We start from the raw sequence: 21,736 nt of genomic DNA, 5'->3' as shown, positions 1-21,736 counted from the left end.
CTTGTGGGCTGGGCGTGGGCTGGCCATGGGCTGGCTGTGCATCAGCCGTGCGTCTAAAGTTGCTAACGTCAGGTCAATACATCAGAGGTTGAGGCAAGAGGACCAAAAGTTAAGCCAGTATGGGCTACATAATGAAATCTGTCTCAGAACAACAACTGTTGTGTTCACTTCTCACTGTTTTCTAGAGGGATAAGAACCTGCAGGCGCTCTGGATCAGGAAGGGTCTGAAGCACTTTCCCATTTCACATTTGCCCATTCTCCGTATCACTAACACCTGGTGGTTCAGCCTTTGTCAAAAGATAGCTGCCCAGCCCATCACTTCAGGGACATTCTGAACCAGATCCTTCTCTTCTGCTTGGCTCTAACAAGACATGATTCCCGTCACACCCTTCCTCATTTCCCAGAAGCAGTACTTTTGACTCTTGGTCATCATTTCTGCTATTTCAATAACTACATGGTGTTGATACACACTTATGATTTATTTCTTGATTCCCCCAACTCTTCCCTATATTTTTACATACTTATTAAATGTTTCCTGCTTTAAAAGTTTAAGGTTAGTGTCTTTGTTGGGTGTTTTTTTCTTTTTATTTCTTTTTTCTTCTTCTTTAAAAAAAAAAAAAAGTTAGACATTAAACCCAGAGCCTTATTCATACTAACAAGCACTTGTAGCTATGAGCTCAGTTAGAAACGGCTCTCATGCATGCTCCCTCTCTTTTCCTCTTGAACTCATTTATGGAAAAGGGTTTCATTTTGTGGTGTTTTGAGAACAGATGGAACTGTGATGCAGGCTAGCTCCATACTGTGTAGCTGGGGCTGGTCTTGAATTTGCAGCAGCCATACTACCTCATACCTCAGGCTCCTGTTGTCTCCTGATGCTGGGCGTGGTGCAGTTACTTGTGTTCATCTCCCCCACACATCTCTCACTCACTCTGCTTCTCTGTACTATGGACAGCAGTGTTGGGCTGAGTGTCACTTGGCATTCACAGTGTTCCGACTGAGGTGCACTCAGGCGCTCTCTTGCCACACTGGTACAGGAGTTTGTCTCTGTTTCAAGTCATTTGCTCTGTTGTTTCTTTAACATTTGAGCAGACACCTGGTAGAGAACTTGGGCAAGCAGGTGGTCCAGTTTTCAGCCAGCCCTTTCCAATAGGAACTGGTTGCTCTCAGCCTGTGGTCTGCCTTCAAGTACTATGCCAGGCATGGTGGCCCAAGCTTCTAGTCTCAGCTACTCAGAGACAAGACTCCTCCCCCCAAATCACTTTAGCTCAGGAGTTTGAAACTGCCCTAGGCAACAGAGAATGGTATCAACTTGAAAGCAAAAGTACCCACAGCTCGCTCGGATAGACTCTTGGTCTCTGTCTGGCGTGGGAACTGCTAGACTGCAGTGGTGGATCTCACTGAAGGGGGTTGCGTTAATTAGGGACGGGCATTTTCTTTGGGTTTGTCTCCGTAAGAGACTCTTCCAGTTTCTAGATTTAGCTCTGGGAGCACTGGAGCAGCAGGGTCTAAAGGAATGGTCTCACTGCCTGGTATTTAGACTTAGTTGGGACTTGAACACCTGCCTTTTGCTCTGCTCCAGCCATGTTTAGACACACATGTCTCCAGTGGTCATCTCTTAGGCTCCTTCCCTAAAGATGTCTCTGCAGTGGCTGTTGATACACTGTGACGAGGAGATGGACAAGCCGCCTCTTCCTGATGTACATCCCGTTAACCTAGAGCAAAGATGCTTTCCATGGGTGCCTGAGGTCATGGCTCTCTCCTGACATGTAAATACATGTGTATCTCCTGGACCGTTAGGCCAGCTTGTGTTGAGGCTTCTCATCAGATTAAGTGCCCTACTGTATAGTAGTCCTTCCATTAGCCTAGTAACACAGACTGACCGCCCTAAGGGAAGTATGGCCGAGTATATATGATAGATATTCTCTTCTTTTCTTAACTTTTTTTCTTCACAGTTGCACACAGACAAGAAACAAATCAGTGTTGGGTTCATTGGCTATCCAAATGTAGGCAAGAGCTCTGTGATAAATACGTTACGATCCAAAAAAGTTTGCAACGTGGCCCCCATTGCAGGAGAAACAAAGGTGTGTATGGTTTCTACTCTACATTTTATTTCTATGAAGACTTGACTGTTTAAGACATGGAGATTTCCCTTCCCTTCCTCCTGTCCCCTTCCTTTCTTTAACAGCACTGGGGATCAAACCTAGGACACATCACACGTATGCTAGGCAAGTGTTCTGCAATGAGTGTGGTATCCAGTCCCTATCTGCTTCTCAAGGTTGAGTGTGCCTTGTATGCTAGCAGTTGGCTGTGGTGTGATTTGGTTGATGGCCTATGTTTAAGTCCTTTGTAAATTGCCCCTGTATTCTTTTTTTAAAGATTATTCATGCCGGGCGGTGGTGGCACACGCCTTTAATCCCAGCACTTGGGAGGCAGAGGCAGGCAGATTTCTGAGTTCGAAGGCCAGCCTGGTCTACAGTGTGAGTTCCAGGACAGCCAGGGCTACACAGAGAAACTCTGTCTCGAAAAAAACAAAACAAACAAACAAAAAAGATTATTCATTTTTTATTCTATGTGTATGTATGTTCACTGTGTACATGTCTCTTGCCAACAGAAGTCAGAAACAGCCACCAGATCCCCTTGAACTAGAGGTATTGACCATGGTGAGCAGCAAGTGCTCTAAACCACAGAGCCGCCCCCACATCCCCTAACTCCAACCTTCTGCTTTAATAAAAGCAACCCAAGAATGTTTGGTGTCTGGGTTAATAAGGAAAGAAAACTTGGTCTTTAGATAGATTCTGATATTTAGAAGTCAGCAGCTGTAACAGAGAGAGTTTGGGGAACAGCATTGTTCTGCCTAGTGGCAAAGAAGCTAGCAGCTCTGTGTTTCTGAATGTTTTCAAGACTTGGAGAAGTTTGCTATGGTGATTTTGCACAACACCAATTGGAAATCCTGCCTCTGCCTTATTCTTGGACTCTCAGTGATGGAACTCAACTTTGTGGTTGGTGGAAGTTGTCATACTTGGCTCAAGTAAAGGATAGACTCTGGCCTGATTATTCAGCAGGTTGCTTTTCTCTGGCCCTCCCTTCCCTCCTTTCTAGCTTACTATGGCAATGTCACAGATTAGTGAAGTTAAGCTCTCAGTATTTGACTTTGGCAAACTCAGAATTTCTTGTCTGCAGGTCTGGCAATATATTACCTTGATGCGCCGTATATTCCTGATTGACTGCCCTGGTGTGGTTTACCCATCTGAGGACTCAGAGACCGACATTGTGCTCAAAGGAGTGGTGGGTATTTGTCCTTAACAGTTCTGTTTTCATTTGTGGGGATCCCTGAGAGTCTTTGCCACTCCTTGTTCAGAAGGCAGTCTGGGGTCAGTCTGTCTAACCAGATGCAGAGACATGATGCTGAACAGAACAACCTCCTTTCCACTCAGCCTACCTCAGGAGGTTGAGGGGCTGTGGGCATATCTGGTCAGTGTCATCCCACAGCAGTATGCAGTAACCACATGTGATCCGAAGGGAAGCAGGGCTTGTTTATGCTTAGTGATAATTCATCTTCATGGGTTTATGGATTGAGTCATCTTGGAACCCAGTCGTTTCCTCACTTGTTTCTGAATATGACTGAAAACTTAAATGATTCCCCTTAACCATAACCATGCTTCTAGCATATGTCCTCTGCACATTCCTCCCATCCTTCTGAAATTCTTGGATTGCTTTTTGTGTTCTGGGTTCTGGGGGGTAGCAGGCATCTAAATTGTTCCTGCCAGTGAGTAACACAGAGCATTCCAAGTTCAAACTGCCTGTGGAGGCCGCACGCAGTCTGTGGTAAAGTAGGATTAGAGTTGATCTCTGGGCTCTGTGGCTGTGGTCAGCTTTCAGGGGTGTTCCTTGCCCCTGTCAAACTATCACAGACACAGCAAAGCCCCACTCACCTTGTGATATGGAAATCCATTTCACTTTATAAAAATCACTGAATTCTCCTGTCTGTGCAAAAGAATTGAACACGACATTTCTATTACTCGCTAGGTTCAAGTTGAAAAAATTAAAGCTCCTCAAGACCACATTGGTGCTGTCCTTGAACGAGCAAAGCCAGAATATATCAGCAAGACATACAAGATTGAGTCCTGGGAGAATGCTGAGGATTTTCTTGAGAAGCTAGCTCTCCGCACTGGGAAGTTACTGAAGGTAAGCCAATGTCTTGGGGATTGGCACTGGGATACACGGAGCTGCCATTGTGAGAGGGGTGGGAACTGTGTCAGCTGGATGGTGAGGAGCAGAGTGACTAAAGTGGCCCTCCCTCATCCAAAAGAGCTTTTGCTCTGTGGGTTTAACTGGGAGTCTGTCCTGTCTTTTCAGGGTGGAGAGCCTGACTTGCTGACTGTGAGCAAGATGGTTCTCAACGACTGGCAGAGAGGCCGGATCCCTTTCTTTGTCAAGCCGCCCAACGCAGAGCTACCGACAGCTCCTCAGGTAAGAAGAGGGTGAACACAGGTCCTGGAAAGTGGGGTCAAATGACCCTAATATATAACTTATGGTTATTTCCCTCAGGGCACACCTTCTTCATTTTTGGTATATGTGTATCATTCCATTGCATAGACTTGTTGAAGAGCATCAGAGACAAATGAGCAGAGTGAGACAGGCGTGAGAGTAGACAGCAGCCTGTGTGGCTGGGAGGAGGGGAGGAGAAAGTCATATTTGTTAAATGGCTGCCTCTGTGGGAGCAGAGGTGTTGCCAGAGTTCATTCATGAAGAAACCTTTTCTCATAGTGACCGACCACAGCCTCGGAGAACAAGGAGGTGAATAGGAGCCCTTGCTCTAAGGAGAGCTGGGAGCTTACGGGCAGGGGAGCAGTGGAGTTGATAGTGTCTGGTCAGGAGGTGTTGGGCTTGGGGACTGAGCTGGGACACAGACAGGAAACTCTCTACTGCCCCATAGCTTTTTCCTTGATGGTGGCTTGGCCTGTTTCTAGGTCCCTTTTCAGAATTCAGTGGGTCTCTGGAAGTGATGGCTTTGGGTTTTGTTTCTGTGTTCCATTATTGGGATTCTTGTAGCTCTGGTCTTCTCCTGGAAATACCTCTTAACTAAAGCAGGATGGGTCCATTTGGGTATTTTTCTCCAGCATTAAAAACTTAGCATGCTGTCAGGTGGCAGTGGTGCACACACCTAAAGCAGAGGCAGACTAGCCATGGACACACAGAGAAAAAGACTTAGCATGCCTGAGATTGACATTATCTGCCTTTCCTCCCTCTTCTCTCGAAAACCACAGCCAACCAAGTACAGCAGCAGTTCCTCTGTCTCACTGCTCTGTAAATGATAGCATTTATTCACTCATTAATCCAGTCATTCAACAACCAGGGTGAAGCTTCTAGCCCTCTAGGGCAGAGGGGCCGCCATAAAAAGCAGGCAAGTCCCTACCCTCATGGACTTAGATTCTAGTGGGGCATGGAGCTCAGGTGTGTAAGTGCAAGTACATGTGTGTAGTGGATGTCAGGTGTGTGTAGTGGATGTCAGTTGTGTGTAGTGGATGTCGGGTGTGTGTAGTGGATGTCGGGTGTGTGTAGTGGATGTCGGGTGTGTGTAGTGGATGTCGGGTGTGTGTAGTGGATGTCGGGTGTGTGTAGTGGATGGCAGGTGTGTGTAGTGCATATCAGGTGTGTGTAGTGGATGGCGGGTGTGTGTAGTGGATGTCCACTCCACTTCTACAGGTCTCTGACTCTAGTAGTTCTGATTTTAACTTCTGGGATTAGTGGAGACTCCACGAATCCTGGACTTGAGTCCCACAGCCTGCTCCCCCTTAGCATTACAGTTACACTCAGTCAGCTACAAATTCAAGGCTCTGTGGTGTGATTTGCTAGAGGAGAAACTCAGCAAAATACTTTATCTGTGGTTACCAGTTCACGTCAAAGGCCAAAGGTCAGAGCAGCTCAGTGGAAGCCATGCCTAGGCAAGGTCAGGAAGAGACAGCTGTAGAGGAAATAGCTTGTGTTTGTATGGATATGGCACCTGTCAATAATAAATTTGGTTAGGAAATAGCAGGTGGGGCATCCTGTAGGCAAGAGGATTCTGGAATAGTGCCAGGTACAGGAGACTCACCCAGGAAGATGTGAGGAGATGGATACATGTTATCTGAGCACAGGTGACCAGCCATGTGACAAAATGTAGATTAGAGTTATTTGAAGTTATGATCTAATCGGGGAAGAGCCTAGTTATATGGCCACGGTATTTGTAAATACATTTTGCGTCTCAGTCTTATTTCTGGGAGCATGGGGCTGGGAGGAAGATCCAGACTTAGTTTTTACAAACAGCAATTTCTGTTCTCACACTGGGTAGGCATATCAGGGTCTTTACCATCCTGGAGGAGTGTTTCTTTATGTATGTGAATCAGTGGCTGTAGGTGATTCCGCTCAGTCTCTGGCCCCTCTTCTTTCCCCAAAGGTTGGAGGTAAAACTGTGCGTATTGCCTGAATCTTTCTAGTGAACAGGTCCTATCTGAAGTCAGCTAGGTTCCCAGCCTATAGCACATTAGCTTCCATTCAGGTGTGCTGGAAAGGCGTTCCGTATGCATATGGGAAGATGATACATCCCTCAGGAGTATCCAGAGGGTTTAGGCCCTCTGCCAAGAATGTATGTTTATTCGGCTTGAATACAGCTGAGTTCAGGGAATTGGGTTCTGTGAGCATTCTACCAGGATGAGGGGTTGAAGGTGTCAAAGTAGGATTTGTGAATGGAAGTTGGGGAAGGCTTCTGAGAACAGATACCTTCACAGAGATCTAACTCGTAAGCACAATTATCCTTTTTTTTTTTTTTAAAGATTTATTTGTTTTATTTATATGAGTACATTATAGTTGATTGTGTGTCACCATATGGTTGCTGGGAATTGAACCTGGATTTTTCTGGAAGAGCAGTCAATGCTCACTGAGCCTTCTTTAAAGATCAGAAGCTAGAAATTGCCAGTCATGATGACTCATATCTTTAATCCCAGCACTTAGAAGGCAGAGTCAGGTGGATTTCTGTTTGAGGCCAGCCTGGTCTATAGAGAGCAATCTGGAACAGCCAAGGCTACACAGAGAAACCCTCTGTGTATTTAGAATTTAGGAATTTAGAAATTCTAAATACAACCCTCTGTGTATTTAGGAATTTTAGAATTTAGGAATTTAGAAGTCACTACAAAATATACAAACTTAAAATTAGTATGTGTATGCCCATGTGGATATACTTGGGTACACACAAACATGTACCATGATACACGTGAGGATCTGTGAACAAGTTTGGGGAGTTGGTTCTTGCCTTTCACTATGTGAATTCTGGGGGTTGAGCTCAGGTTGTCAGATTGGGCAGCAAGTGCCTTTACCTGCTGAGCCAATTTGCTAACTCAAAAATGTGCAAACTTTTATTCAGTTTCCTGCATTTTATGGATTTTGGACTTGTTTAACATTTTACCCAGCCACTCTCGACTTTGGAGAGTCATTGCGTGAGTTTGGGTCACAGGGATAAAATGAGCCAAATGTGAAATGCTGTGGAAAGCTTGGCACATGCTGACTTTGCATGAATACCTACAATAGGCCACTCATCTCAGTGTTTGGACTCTGCGCTCATTCTGAACCCTGGCCTCCCCACCTCTCTCCTTATACTTCCTGGTACTCCTTTAGCCTCGCTTCCACTTTCTTGGATTTGTGTCTTCTATTTTTCTATGTGCCTCCTTTGCCCCCTTTTTCCTAATACCCAAAAAGGACACCACTGTCTTGGTTTCATTGGGTTGGTTCCCTTCCTCCTAAACCACAGCTCTGTCCTTTATAAAGCATCAAAGGATTTAGTGCTGGCTGCTGTGTTGAGTTCCATTGGCTTAGATCCGAGAGGAGAGCTGCTTATCTGAGAGCCAGTAGCAGTTGAAGCATGGTTCTCCTTTTCTGATTCCATTTTCCCCTTTTCCCACATCTTTTGGTCCTCACTAGCTTCCACCCTCCTCACCATTGGAAGTTCCCACAGAAACAACCCACAACAACCCAGAAGAAGAGACCACAGAAACAGAAGTTGAAAGGTCAGACCCTACCATTGAAAAGGAGCCAGAAGCAGGCTGTTCCCAGGATGGAAACTCAGAGATGCAACAGATCCTCGCACGGGTTCGCCAGAACTTTGGCAAAATCAACGTGGGGCCTCAGTTTTCTGAGGACGACCTGGTACCTGTGGAGATGTCAGACTTGGAAGATCTGGAAAGCTCTGTGGAAGAGGAAGATCAGGAGCAGGAGGAACAGCCAGGAGAGGATGCTGAGGAAGAGTGTTCCCTAGACACTCAGGAAGAACCAGTAGAAAATGACACCAAAGCTGTGATCAGAGCCCTAGATGAGAAGATTGCCAAGTACCAGAAGTTTCTAAATAAAGCCAAAGCTAAAAAGTTCTCTGCCGTTAGGTAATCTTTCTTCTTACTAATTAGCTTACCTGTTCTGTTCTCACTTGCCATGAACATTAGGTTTTTAAAGTATTTAGGACAGAAGCCAGGGTCTGTGTCTATCAGGCAAGTGCCCCACCGCCTAGCCATAGTCCCAGTCTGAACAGGGAGCTAGGAATGGTTGCTTTAAAGAAAAGTCTGAGCCGGGCGGTGGTGGCGCACGCCTTTAATCCCAGCACTTGGGAGGCAGAGGCAGGCGGATTTCTGAGTTCGAGAGTTCGAGACTAGCCTGGTCTACAGCGTGAGTTCCAGGACAGCCAGGGCTACACAGAGAAACCCTGTCTCGAAAAACCAAAAAAAAAAAAAGAAAAGTCTGTAAATTTCTCATCTTCAGCCACCTGAAGTACATGGGGCTTGGCTACCTAGTATTCCAGCCCAGGAGCTGTACAAACTGCTGGGCATTGGCTGTATCACCAGCGATCACCACAAACGTGGCGAATTTCCTTTTCTTCACGAGTGTTCCACCTCTCCACATTGGCCTTTTCAGAGCGGTTAAAAAGGAGCAGCTGTGTGACTTTGCTTTTATTTTTCAGAATTTCCAAGGACTTAAGTGAAAAGGTTTTTGCAAAATATGAAGAAGAGAAGAAAACATCTGCAGATGTCAGTGATGCAGGTGAGATCAGTTCTTTGAACCCTTTAGATGTGATTTGTAGCTTTGGGATAACATCCTCTCATACAGGCAGGCACTTAGTTAGCATCTGGTCCATGTTCTACTTACCATGCACACTGAATTCTCCACTTGAGATTCTGCACATTTCTAAAGATACAGTTGATGGCTTAGGAATACTGCTTGACAAAAGTGCATATTAATAGCTTCAGAGTTAGACAGAAGAGTCTGCAGAAGAATTGAGGCAGGAGGTCTGTCTTTTCTGTTGCTGTGATATATACCACGTGACCAAACAAGAAGCAGTGCATTGGGGATGTTTAGCCTCAGAGTCCACCTCTGTGACACACATCACTTTCCAAGTAGTTCCATCGATTGGGGGCCAAGTATTCAAACATAAGAGCTTAAAGTGGCTGCTTTCATTCAAACCACGACAGGTATTTCATAAAGTTACTGATAGTTTCCACATGATGCAAGTTGAACCCCACTATGAGCATGGCCTGCTTGTAACCCTGCATCTGTCTGCCTCCTTACACGGGGGTTGTTCCCATGGTAGTCGTCCAGATTTTGAAATGCTGTTTCTATTGTTAATCTCCTCTATGTTTTATGTGTCATTTGTATCTAGCACCCTCCAAAAAGGCAAGGAAATGGAGTGCACAGATGGAGGAAGAACCTTCAAATAAGACTCAGAGGATGCTGACGTGTAAGGAAGTAAGTATTCTGCTGCTTTTCATGAGATATGGCACAAAAGGTAGGAATCCTCTTAGTCCTAGTTTGGGAGGCAGAGGCAGGCGGGAGGCTGCCTGGTTTACACAGTGAGTCCTCGGACAGCCAGGGCTGCATACTGTGACCCTGTCATGGGGGAAGAAATCAAACAAAAGAGCAGAAGTCCGTTTGGAGGTTTGTTTTCCTTTCTTTTATATGCATGCGTGTGTGCAGGCATCTCAAGACTTGGTGAGCACCTGGAGATCAAAGGATAGCTTGTTGCTCGGTGCTGGGAATGGAGCTCCTGAGCCACTCTTGTTTGTTTAGTTTTTGTTTTTATTTTTGAGGCAGGCTCTTGGTGTGCAGGCCTTGGTTATCCTCAGACTCAGGAAGTCCCCTATCTTCTCTTAGTACCTCAAGTGGTGGGATTGCAGGTGTAAGCTATCATACCAGCCAAAAATTCCAGTTCCCAGCACTCATTCTTTCTGAAACAAGAGATTAGCGCTGGGAGTCCTAGAAACCCCGTGTTAGTGATCTGACGGAAGTGATTTAATTTAGGTCAGGAAGTGGCTCATGGAATGAAGGCCCTTGAGTCTAAGTTTTAGGTTTCACGAGTTCTAGGTTATCACCGTCACACCTGTGTCCTATTGTCCTAAAGAACTGGAAGATTTTGTGTGGCTTCAGGGAGGTAGAGTACAGCTGGAGAGGCAGGCAGATGACTGACTCCTGGGAAGGATAGCTTTGGAAAGGAGCTGGGGAGAGGGATGAGGCCCGGCCAGTGAGAGTCTGCTGCTGGTCCCCAGGTCTGAGGTGGACAGCCCCCCAGCTCTGCTGCCATTACTGTGGGAGCTGCACAGGCAGGATGAGGGGTGACCGTCAGTGTGTGACTCGTTTCCTTTCTCTTGTACGTTTGCAGCGGAGAAGAGCAGCACGACAGCAACAATCCAAAAAAGTCGGTGTGCGCTACTATGAAACACACAACGTGAAAAACAGAAACAGGAACAAAAAGAAGACAAGTGACTCAGAGGGACAGAAACACAGACACAAGAAGTTCAGACAGAAGCAGTAACAGCTAGAAAGCTGTTTATTAAATTATACAAAAATATGTCATTAGGAACTGTGTTCATTTTCTTGTGCCCAGTTTGCATCTATAAGGCACGGCACACTTGGAAAGCTTAGTGGTAAGGGCATACCCCAAATCTGTGGCCTCAGGAAGTCCTCAGCCCCAGAGTTTTTCAAACACTTGACCTGGCACTTGACCTGGCCCTTAGTTCCTCCAGTGTGTGACCCTCTTGTGTGTGTCTACAGACATGCCTGTTTTTCTTACACTACTGAGCAGCACTGGGGCAGGAGTTCACAAAGCTGTAAAGCACAAGTGCTTCAGAGACATTCAGGTGAGGCTTGGAGGCAGGAGGGGTGCTCCAGCAACGTCAGCTTGTTAGGTACAGATGCTTTCCTGCACTGCTCACAAAGCCAGCACACCACAGGGACGGTGCTGATCCAGGAACATGACTTCACAGGCAGGTTATGCTAGTGGAGACCTAATTCCTCAGGATACTGGGTGAGGTCCAAGATGTGATCCTAGTATAAGGTCAGTGTTGGGATATAGTCAACTCAGGACAGCTCTTGGGGTTCCTTGCAGTAAGACTGGGATGGAGGTCAGAGCTGTCAAGGAGTGAACCCCTTCTGGCCCCCCTTCAGGGCTACTGTGCACTTAAGGCATTCCCACCAATTGGATGGAAATGTTAGTGCCAGCTTAGAACAGTTCTGTCACTTGACTGAATGATGGGTGTCACCAAGCCATTCTCTTCTCCCACCCTGGGCTTTCCCCCAATGGAGATTGGTCTGTAATTAAAATTTTCTGGTTCTACAAATCTGCCTTCAGTTCATAATTAGTCTAGAACTACATGTGAGATGTGGCTACCTCCTTAGCTGTTGATTAATAGCTAGTTAGGGAATGTGGACTCAGGCTTTGCCATCCAGCAGAAGGTATTCTAACCGTGTGGTGAGGACCTGGGGTGCAGACAGCTCTCAAGACACGGGGACCTTCGTACCTCTCAGTGAGCATGGCTTTGACTCTGCTTCTGTTTCCTCCTGGAGCCAGGAAGACTAAGGACAGGGTCCTGCTGACTCGGGTGGGAATGAGAGGATATAGTCCAAAACCAAACTGAACTGAGTCGCTGAAACTTACACTAGAGAGGTGACGTGGAAGGGTGGGGCCAGAGAAGCCCGAGGTGCAGCTTGAGCTGGGAACTGAACTTGGTGCAAAGGTAATCTCTTTGGGGAAACACTTGCTCCCTAAGTCAGTGAGATGACAAAGCCCTAGGCCAATTTATAAGCTGCCCATGGACACAGGGTTCCACCACCTTCCATTGCCCAGCCAGGAGCCTGGCTGTCAGACCATAAGTGTTTCATGACTCTGGGACAACAGTTGTAACAATTACAGGAGTGGTGACCGGGGAGGGGATGGCTTGTTGGCTCAGGAAACTGGCTTTTTATTACAATGAGCTTATGGGGCAAGGGGCCTGCTGAGACCCATATTATCACTTCTTCGGTGCGATAATGCCTTCCAGTTGGGCCTAAAATAAAAACAAAACTCCATTAATATTTGTATCTTGCACCGCAACATGTATGTGGCTAAGCCTAGAAGGAATAGCCCAGAGGCCCCCACTCCGAGCATGCCCTCTTCTGACCCAGCTCCACATTTTCTAGATGAGCTGGCTTCAGGCTTGGCATGGTTGTTCCATGAGCCGAAACCAGAGCTGACCTGGTTTCCATACAGTAATAGCTCAGTGTACTATAGCACCGAAATGGAAATGCAGTAAAGGTTGTGGGAATAGTGGTTTTCCAAAGCTCCTACTTTAAGCCTGAGTATGTCCACTAAGTTAAACATTTGCCTCCCTGGGTTAGTACACGGAGCTCTGCTGGAACCAGAAGTCTTAAAACAGCACATTATCAGCCACTGTGACAACTTGACACTCAATTAGAGGAAATTGCTACCAGTTCGTAGGGAAAGCTAGGACTCTAGGGGGTTATTTACTCCCTCTAGCAGCCAGCTAGCACTGATTGACACAGTGATACGTGGACAGACCCTTAGGGTCTATCCTGGGGACCCAAAACACTATTTTCTTTGTAGTGCAGCTTTGAGCCAATAAAAGAACTTGCTTGTAAAGAATCCTTCACCCTAGGGATTTCAAGGCTGCCTTTGGATGTTAGAAGGATGCTAAGGTATTCAGCTGTTACTCTTGTTGGAACTAAGAAACCAGCTTTGGAATCTGCTGAGTCAATGGTTTACATCTGGCTGGGGAAGTCTCTAGCTCTGATTCTAATAGACTCTTCAGCAACTATCAAAATCTCTTATCCTCTGCTGATGGCTCATACAAAGCCTTCCTTATCTCAAGCACAAGAACTTTGGCTCTAAGTGAGGGAGGGAGGAGGAAGCTGCTTATAGGTACCATATTTAGAAGTGAAGTTCAGCCCACAACAAGCCAGAAATCCACCTGCCTCTGCCTCCCAGGTGCTGGGACTAAAGGCGTGCGCCACCACTGCCTGGCTCTTACAAGGCCTTGTTAAGCTGCACGGTAGGGCACAAGCCCTGTAGCTTCTGCTCAGCATATCTGGGGGTGGCCAATACTTGTTTATAAGCATTGTCCTGTAGCTTTTAATCGCATCACTTGGGAGGCAGAGGCAGACTGATTTTTGAGTTCAGGGTCAGCTTGGTCTACAGTTCCAGGATAACCAGGGCTACATAGAGAAACTCTGTCTCAAAAAAGTGGGTCGGAGGGGAAAAGTTGCCCTGTGATAAGCAGTGATGCTTGCCTGGAGCTCAGGCCTTGCCACCTGTAATCTCATCTCTTTCCCACCCAGCCCTCTTTCCCAGCACCTCAGTTGGGTTGAGGAAAACCAGCTATAGCAGGGTCCCTCTGGCATTCACTTAGGGGCTTCCCACACACACTTCCTCTCAAAAGCTTTCTCTGCTGCCAGAGTGCATCAAGATGCTGGGGGTGCAGGGCATCAGGGGAGATAACACTCCGGTTGGAGCATGCTGAGGAAGCCTCCTTCCATGCAGGAAGAGAACAATGATCAGCTTGAGGGGACAGACACTGTTGCATCCTCTCTGGTTATGAGCGTCTTTTTCCCAGGAGGAAAACAGATTGGCAGGCATGAGATGGCTCTACAGTGTAAAGGTAGGCTGAGGTACTTTCTATTGCTGAGAATAGGCTTCCTTCAGAACTAAAGGTAAAAAGAACACAAAAAGGAAGCCATACCCTACCCCAGTCAGCCTCCCTTACGCCTTGCCAGTACAAGCGGGCCAACATTTAAAAGCCATGGGCACAGACTTGTAACCACAGTTACTGGAAAGACAAAAGCAGAATTTCAAGTTCAAGGCTTCCCTAGGCTAGAATGAGTTCAAGGAAAGCCTGGGAAACTTGGGTCCTGTTTCCAACTGAAAACTAAAAGACGGGATGGAAAGATAGCTCGGCTGGTAAGAGTACTCATGGCTCTTGAAGATCTGTGCTTGTTTCCTAGCGCCCACGAGGTAGCTTACAACCATCCAGCAGTTCCAGGGGATACAACAAGTATATATGTGGGTGTGTGAGCATGCATGCAAAACATCCATACAGATTTTTTTAAAACAGCGTAAAAACTCTTTAAAAGAAAAATGAAAGGAGAGCTGGGCGTGGTGGTGCTTGGCTGTAATCCCAGACACTAAGAAGGAAGAATGTGAACTAAAGGTTAGCCTGAGCTACATGAGACCCTGACTCCAAAAATCCAAACAAGAAAGGGAAAAACAAGGGCTGGAGATGGAGTTTAAGGGTATAATATCTGCCTAGTGTTCTTCACGACATTGAACCTCCACTACTTCAAAAACTGAAGAAACAAATGGAGTCACCAGTGGGAAACACTCTGTAGGTCTAGCCCCTTAGGCAGGAGCCTGGACCTGGGCCCTTTTACCTTCAGTTGCTGATTGGTCCGTTTCAGGAACTGGATCTCCTCATTGTGCTTCTTCTCCTCCACCTGTCGCCTCTCGCTCTCCCGCTTCTCGGTGGCCTCGCACTTCGCCTTCTGCTCATTCACTTGCCTCTCCAAGTCTCTCTTTTCTGTCTCCAATTCTGTAATCTGAAGATAGAATGGCCATCATCCTGGGACATCCCCAAGTGGATGAGCATTGTAAGAACCTGGGTGAGGTGACTTGAGACACAACCTAAGACAATGCCAGGGTATGTACTGCCACCCAGTGGGAGGTCAGTGACTGACATGGAGTGTCCTTAGACAAGACCACTCCTCACTGAGACCTTGCAGTATTAGTGTGGAGGATACCCTCGGGGCCAAAATTCAGGGTTACAATGACAACTGCAGGCCCTGAGATTTACAGAAGCATCTGGGAGCCATGGGAACATGGTCAACCCCACTCACTTTCCTCTCCATGTCTGACTTCCCCTGTTCGGCCTGCAGTGCCTTCCTCATGCCAAACGCCACACTGCTCTCATACAGAGTCTGGTAAGCAGCGATGGTCATGCGGATCTCATCCCGGACACGCAGCAACAGCAGCCCTCTCTCTGCGCAATTGATGGTGACCTCCCGGATCAGCTCATCTTCCAATATGCACACGGGGAGATAAAAGTCATTTGTGAGAGGGCATGCACTTGGTCTACAGCAAGCCACCTTTCCTCTTGGGACGGACTTAGGATATGTTCTCAGAGACATGGGTCCGAAACAAGGACAACTGGTGGAGGTAGGACACCCAACGCCAGTGTAAAGGCACACAGATGTAATCCTAGCCCTGGGGAGGTGGAGACAGAAAGTTCCCTGGAGCTTGCTCACTAGCTAGCTAGTCTTGTTCAATCAGTGAGCTCCAGGTTCAGTGAAAGATCCTGTCTCAAAAAAATACGGTAGAGCGGCTGGAGAGATGATTCAGTGAAGATTATTGACTGCTTTGCCAGAAAATCCATGGTTGGCAGCTAACAACCGTCTCTAACTTCAGTTCCACGGTATTCAATACACTCTTTGGGTCTCCTCAGAACTGCAGAGATGTCATACACAGGTAAAAACACCCATACACATAAGGTTGGGTTTTTTGGGGTTTTTTTTTTGGGTTTTTTTGGGGGTTTTTTTTTTTTGGTTTTGGTTTTTGTTTATAATCTCAAAAGAAGAAGTGGAGAATGATAGAGAAAGAGGTTTGACATTGACTTCTGGTCTCCACACTTGTGAGCACACACATTCAAGCATGACTACACACGCGTACACATACATACAGCACACACAAAAAACAAATATATGGTTTACAAAAAGGCACTATGAGAGGGTGCTTTCCATGATCCAAAGAACAGGCCACACAGCCGCCCCTCTTGAGAGAAACATGTCAGCGAGCTTGGCATGGAGAAAGAGACTAGAACCTCGGGTTCATTTGTGGTAATTGATCCCCTTGCTTCCATGTTCAGGTACAATGTAGATATAGGACGAACTGACATTCTCAAATGGTGGTGTTTAAAAGTACCGCTTTTAAAACCAGTGGTGGTGCATGCTTTTGATTCCAGCACTCGGGAGGCAGAGGTAGGCAGATCTCTGAGTTCCAGGCCAGCCTGGTCTACAGAGTAAGTTCAGCCAGGGCTACACAGAGAAACCCTGTCTGGGGGGGTGGTTGGGGGATACTCCTATTGGCTAGACTGGTTTGGGACTAAGAAAAGCAGGGTCAAGAATTTGTTTCTCTCCCTTTATAAGTTTCCAAATTGGAGGGCAAACCACACTCATACTGAGCAGGCTTAACCCAGCTTGCTGAATCTAAAGCTACCAGAGAGATTGGGAGAGTTTGCAGTTGGGAGCTGATAGCATTAGGGTGACTGAGCAGAGGGCAGCCATTGACATAGTCTTCAGTGGACACATCTTCAGTCCTCATGTCATCTAACTACAAATGACACCAACATTTTTCTGGAGTATGAGCTGAGTGTTGTTGGATAGACATAGACATAAAGGTCGTTATTAATTTTCTGATTAAAATATTAACACATTGTGCTGGGGAACTAGCTCAGTGTTTAAGAGGACTGGCTAGTTTTCCAAAGGACCAGAGTTTGGTTCCTAGCATTCATGTCTGGTGGTTCACAATTGCCTGTAATTCCAGCTCCAGGGTAGCCAATGCCGCCTTCTGACCTCCATGGGCATCTGCACACACAGAGCATGTGTGCATGTGTGTGCACACACACATATATTAAAAATAAAATAAATGGCATTAAAATATATTTTATTTTTGAGGTTTATAAAATAATTATATCATTTTTCCATTTGCCTTTTCCTTCCTTCAACATCTCCTATGTACACCTCCCCCCACTGTTTAAAATTCATAGAATCTTTTGTTGTTGTGTGTGTATAGTAAGAATTTTGGTTTCTTTAAAAAAAAAAAGCAGAAATTTATTAAGATGTTTTTGTTTAATTCCAGGTGTGGGATATGGGGCTCTTCTGATTGTTCACACTCACTGACTATGATTTGCCTCGTGCTCTAGCAGAGGCGTGGGTTTGCCAGCTGCAGGTAGTTTCCTTTTTTTTTTTTTTTTTTTTTTTGGTTTTTCGAGACAGGGTTTCTCTGTGTAGTTCTGGCTGTCCTGGAACTCACTCGGTAGACCAGGCTAGCCTCGAACTCTCAAACTCAGAAATCCGCCTGCCTCTGCCTCCCAAGTGCTGGGATTAAAGGCATGCGCCACCACCGCCCGGCTTGCAGGTAGTTTCTATGATTGTGCAACATTTGGAATTCTGGGAACTTTTCAGAGGGTATATACATGCTAGGGACCCGAGATTCAGGGGTGGAGGTAGGTTGTTGGTTGTTTGCTGTTGGTTATTATTAAGCAGTTGTGCATAAACAAGAAACAATGAGAGGAGGGAAATAGATATCCTGACTGTGAGAAGACCCAACTTGCTCCAAGGAACTCGATGCCTCTAGTCAGCAAGAAGTACTCTAATCATAATGTCACCCTTTCCTTTCTATCCTTTTCCCTCTCCTAGTGTTAGGGGGTTGAAAGAGTAGAAAAGGGTAGAGAATGAAGGAAAAAAAAAGAACCCACAAAGTAGCTAAGAACCAGCTACATGTGTCTGATCGTGTGTGTGTATGTGTGTGTATGTGTGTGTGTGTGTGTGTGTGTGTGTGAGAGAGAGAGAGAGAGAGAGAGAGAGAGAGAGAGAGAGAGAGAATGTATATATTTCTAAATAGATAAATATAACCTGCTCAGTCCATATTATGTTAGTTGTGTGTATATGTTTCCAGGGATGGCATTTGGCATTGAAAAATAAGTTTTAAAAAAAAATACTACCAGGCCTGGAGTGATGGCTCATTGATTAAGAGCACTGGCTGCTCTTCCAGAGGTCCAGAGTTCAATTCCCAGCAACCACATGGTGACTCACAACCATCTCTAATATTATCTGATGCCCTCTTCTGATGTGTCTAAGACAGCTACAACATATTCATATACATAAAATGAATAAATAAATCTTTTTCTAAAAAAATGTAGCCGGGCGGTGGTGGTGCACACCTTTAATCCCAGCACTTGGGAGGCAGAGGCAGGCTGATTTCTGAGTTCGAGGCCAGCCTGGTCTACAGAGTGAGTTCCAGGACAGCCAGAACTACATAGAGAAACCCTGTCTCGAAAAACCAAAAAAAAAAAAAAAAAAAAAAAAAAGTAATGCCAGGAGTAATGACACATACCTTTAACCCTAGTACTCAGAAAGCAGAGTCAGGCAGATCTCTGTGAGGCCAGGACAGCCAGGGCTACATATTGAGATCCTGTCTTAAAAAAATATTAGCACTGGGCAGTGGTGGCACATGCCTTTAATCCCAGCACTTGGGAGGCAGAGACAGGCTAATTTCTGAGTTTAAGATCAGCCTGGTCTACAGAGTGAGTTCCAGGACAGCCAGGGCTACACAGAGAAACCCTGTCTCAAAAAACAAAAAATATTAGCATAGACTTATTATGGAAATCTTTGGAAGAAAACCAAAGACTCAAAGTTAAAAGTCTTTTTTTAAGAGGTAGCCTTGGCTAGCCTGGAACTCATTATATAGATCAGATTGACCTCAAGCTAGAGAGATCTGCCTGCCTCTACCTCCCGAGGGCCTGTATTAAAGGCATATGCCACCACATCTGGCTAAAATGGAAGTTCTTACCTTACTCCAAATACCTATCAAGGGGAGGGAGCAGTGAGATGGTTCAGTGGGTAAAGGCACATGCCACCAAGCCTGACGGCCTGAGCCACTCCCTAGAATCAGCCTGGTAGAAGGAAAGACTCGATTCTTGCAAGTTGTCTTCTGATCTCCACACTGATGCCATGCACATGTACCCTCATAAAAACATGCATGTGTGCACATGCACAGCCACATCCAAACTAAGTCTAAGAAAGAACCAGCTGGGCAGTGGTGGCGCATGCCTTTAATCCCAGCACTTGGGAGGCAGAAGCAGGCGGATTTCTGAGTTCGAGGCCAGCCTGGTCTACAGAGTGAGTTCCAGGACAGCCAGGACTATACAGAGAAACCCTGTCTCCAAAAAACCAAAAACCAAAAAAAAAAAAAAAAAAAAAAAAAAAAAAGCAATCTAGAACATGGACTTTCACTTTAATGTCTTTAATTCTAGGGAATTTGAAGTACTGTTAAGATCTGAATAAAATGATTCTATGCTTTAAGAAAGAAAGAAAGAAAGAAAGAAAGAAAGAAAGAAAGAAAGAAAGAAAGAAAGAATCAAACCCCTGTGAGGGATCAGGCACCCCAGTGACCATCAATGACGGAGGAGTAGCTGAGGTGGAGAGGCGAGGCTGGGAACAGAAGGGAATATACTTAGCAGTTGGAGGGGGAATCAGCCAGAAGGAGAAGTGATGATTTCTGACGTGGGAGGTGGGGTAGTTTGGGGTAACCAGGGCCTGGTTTGTGCTAGAAGGAGACAGAGAGTGTGTGGCACTCACACCACCAAGGCTACTCACCAAAACACTGGGAGTACAGTTCCCTGCGTACAGGGCAGATGCCCGTCTCCCTGGCCTGCCTCTGCTGCAGCTTCAGGTCCAGCTGCTCCTGGAGATGCACCACATCCATTCGGGTGCTGGGTGTGCTGGACACCTGCTGGATCCACAGCTGTGTGTCTTCTACCCATTCTCTGTGACACAGATACAAGCCACCAGCTCTGAGCAGAGGGTCCTTGAGACTCTGCCTGGGCAGGAGCAGGGGGTGGAGGTGGGCAGCACAGCCATCATGCCACCCCCACTTCCCAGCTCTTTCCCAAGCCACGCCTACCCACTATGCAGCCTCCCAGGACACCTACCTTAACACTGGGTAGATGGGCAGTCTCTGTTCTCCACAGACTACAACCCTCTGTTCCAGGTCATACCTGCCTAGCATGTTGAGGACAGATGTGTGGTTGTGCTGCTTGATTCAAATAGAAGATGCCGTGGGAATTCCCCACACTGGCTTATGGTGGAGACACAAAACACCATAAACCACATGCAAGCCACTAGGAAGCATTTGTGTATGTTGGGAGTATGGAGGTTCTTAAAGGGCTGTGTTTGCAATGGCTGACCCTAATGAATTCTGTGCTGGAGAATTCTGCAATGACGGACTTGTGGGCAGAATGGCAAGAGACGTTCGAGAGAATCCACTAATGAATGACACCTCTCTCTATTGGCCTCCATCTCTGGAGAAGTTCACAGGTTCTCTGTGGTTCTCATTGTTGTGGACAAAAATAAGTCCATTCGGTGGAGGTTTTTAAGAGTTCTAGTTACGCTGTGTAGCCCAAGCTAGCTTCAAACTCTTATCGTCTTGCCACTGCTTCCTGAGTTCTGGTATTAAAGGTGAGCTCACTGGACCTTGCCTTATTGGATATTTATGCGCTTTTGAGACACAACTTTTCTATGTAGCACTAGCCAGCCTAGTACTCCCTTTGTAGTCCAGGCTGGCTTTGACTTTGAGGCAATCCTCCTATGGCTTGCAGAGTGCTGGGATTAAGCATATGCCATTACACCAGGCTCTCTATGGGGAATCTTGATGGAAGAACCAAAGAAGCAGAGTATTGGGAATGGAGTTTAGGAGGAATGGGTCTGGGCTAGAAGACCCATACTGAAAACAGACCTAAAGTCATGAGAGTGCTCAGACCGTGGAGGGTATGGATTTAGAGGGTACCTGCCTGGCTGTGAGCATCCAGCCATACTGAGACTTCATGAACTCCAGAAAGCTGAGAGAAAACCCAAGATAGAACACAGGGAGACACCTATGTTCTGGGACCAAGAGCTTAGACCTTCCCCCAGTCACTGTGGGCTCCCCCCCCCCCATCTCTCTCTACCTTGGAGGCAGGATGGCATTCAAGATTTCTTCTGCCTGTTTGGTAGGATCTGGGACACAGGAAGTTGAGGGCAGCTTGGCCTTGGGTGGCTGTGGGCCTGTACCAGAGGGTCCAGGCTGCTGGACGGTGACTTTGAGTGGCCGAGCCTAAGAAGAGATGGGTGAGTCAGTCCAGTACCTCCATATTTCCCCCGGTCTCTTGTATAGCCTTCACCATTTCCAGCCTGTTTCCCTCATCTGCGGTCTTAAAAGAAATCTGGCTCTGACCCTGTGTTTGAACTGCTGTCTCTAGAATGAGTGGTCAGACTTCTGCTCTCACTCTCTAGACACAGGTAAGTTACTACCAGACTTGTTCTTGGACCTGACTACCACAAGTCCCATCTTTTCTATGTGACTTCTTTCTCATCTTAAATGTGCCCTCTAGGGTCACAGCTAGGCATCTTGTACTCTTCTCCCAACCTCCATCCCTGTCCCTAATTCCCTTGGCTGTCAGCTCCAGCAATCTGTCTCCTGAAATTCCAGAGATCCTCAAAGCTGGGATGTCTTTCCCCATGGGAGTCTGTAGGTTCTCCCATCCCCTGAGACCTGTTCATACCTTGGGGCTCCGTTTTTCTGTGTTCCGGCTCACCAACACCGGGGTGTCGTATTTGAGCAGAGAGTCTGCGGGGGGTATCATGG

At 46.5% G+C, this 21,736-nt stretch overlaps 2 protein-coding genes across 2 annotated transcripts in view; one reads left to right on the top strand and one right to left on the bottom strand.

Moving 5' to 3' along the window:
- Positions 1 to 11,630, top strand: part of Gnl2 (G protein nucleolar 2) — a 26,192-nt gene extending 14,562 nt beyond the window's left edge. Inside the window, exons 9-16 of the mRNA XM_028790124.1 lie at positions 1,953 to 2,081; positions 3,181 to 3,285; positions 4,027 to 4,185; positions 4,357 to 4,470; positions 7,954 to 8,408; positions 8,981 to 9,060; positions 9,677 to 9,762; positions 10,673 to 11,630. Of these exons, the coding sequence (XP_028645957.1) occupies positions 1,953 to 2,081; positions 3,181 to 3,285; positions 4,027 to 4,185; positions 4,357 to 4,470; positions 7,954 to 8,408; positions 8,981 to 9,060; positions 9,677 to 9,762; positions 10,673 to 10,825 (1,281 nt within the window). The 3' untranslated portion in view covers positions 10,826 to 11,630. The remainder of the gene's footprint in view (positions 1 to 1,952; positions 2,082 to 3,180; positions 3,286 to 4,026; positions 4,186 to 4,356; positions 4,471 to 7,953; positions 8,409 to 8,980; positions 9,061 to 9,676; positions 9,763 to 10,672) is intronic.
- Positions 10,808 to 21,736, bottom strand: Dnali1 (dynein axonemal light intermediate chain 1). The gene is made up of 6 exons (XM_028790125.1): positions 21,654 to 21,736; positions 21,060 to 21,205; positions 19,711 to 19,880; positions 15,175 to 15,353; positions 14,713 to 14,877; positions 10,808 to 12,335 (listed from the first exon to the last, which is right to left on the bottom strand). Exons 1-6 carry the CDS (start codon positions 21,732 to 21,734, stop codon positions 12,300 to 12,302), a joined length of 777 nt encoding a protein of 258 aa, XP_028645958.1. The 5' UTR covers positions 21,735 to 21,736; the 3' UTR covers positions 10,808 to 12,299.

This window comes from Grammomys surdaster, unplaced genomic scaffold (genome assembly GCF_004785775.1).
Source record: "Grammomys surdaster isolate TR1022 unplaced genomic scaffold, NIH_TR_1.0 125863, whole genome shotgun sequence".
In the NCBI taxonomy this organism is placed as follows: domain Eukaryota; kingdom Metazoa; phylum Chordata; class Mammalia; order Rodentia; family Muridae; genus Grammomys; species Grammomys surdaster.
This window is presented reverse-complemented; position numbering and strand designations above follow the sequence as displayed.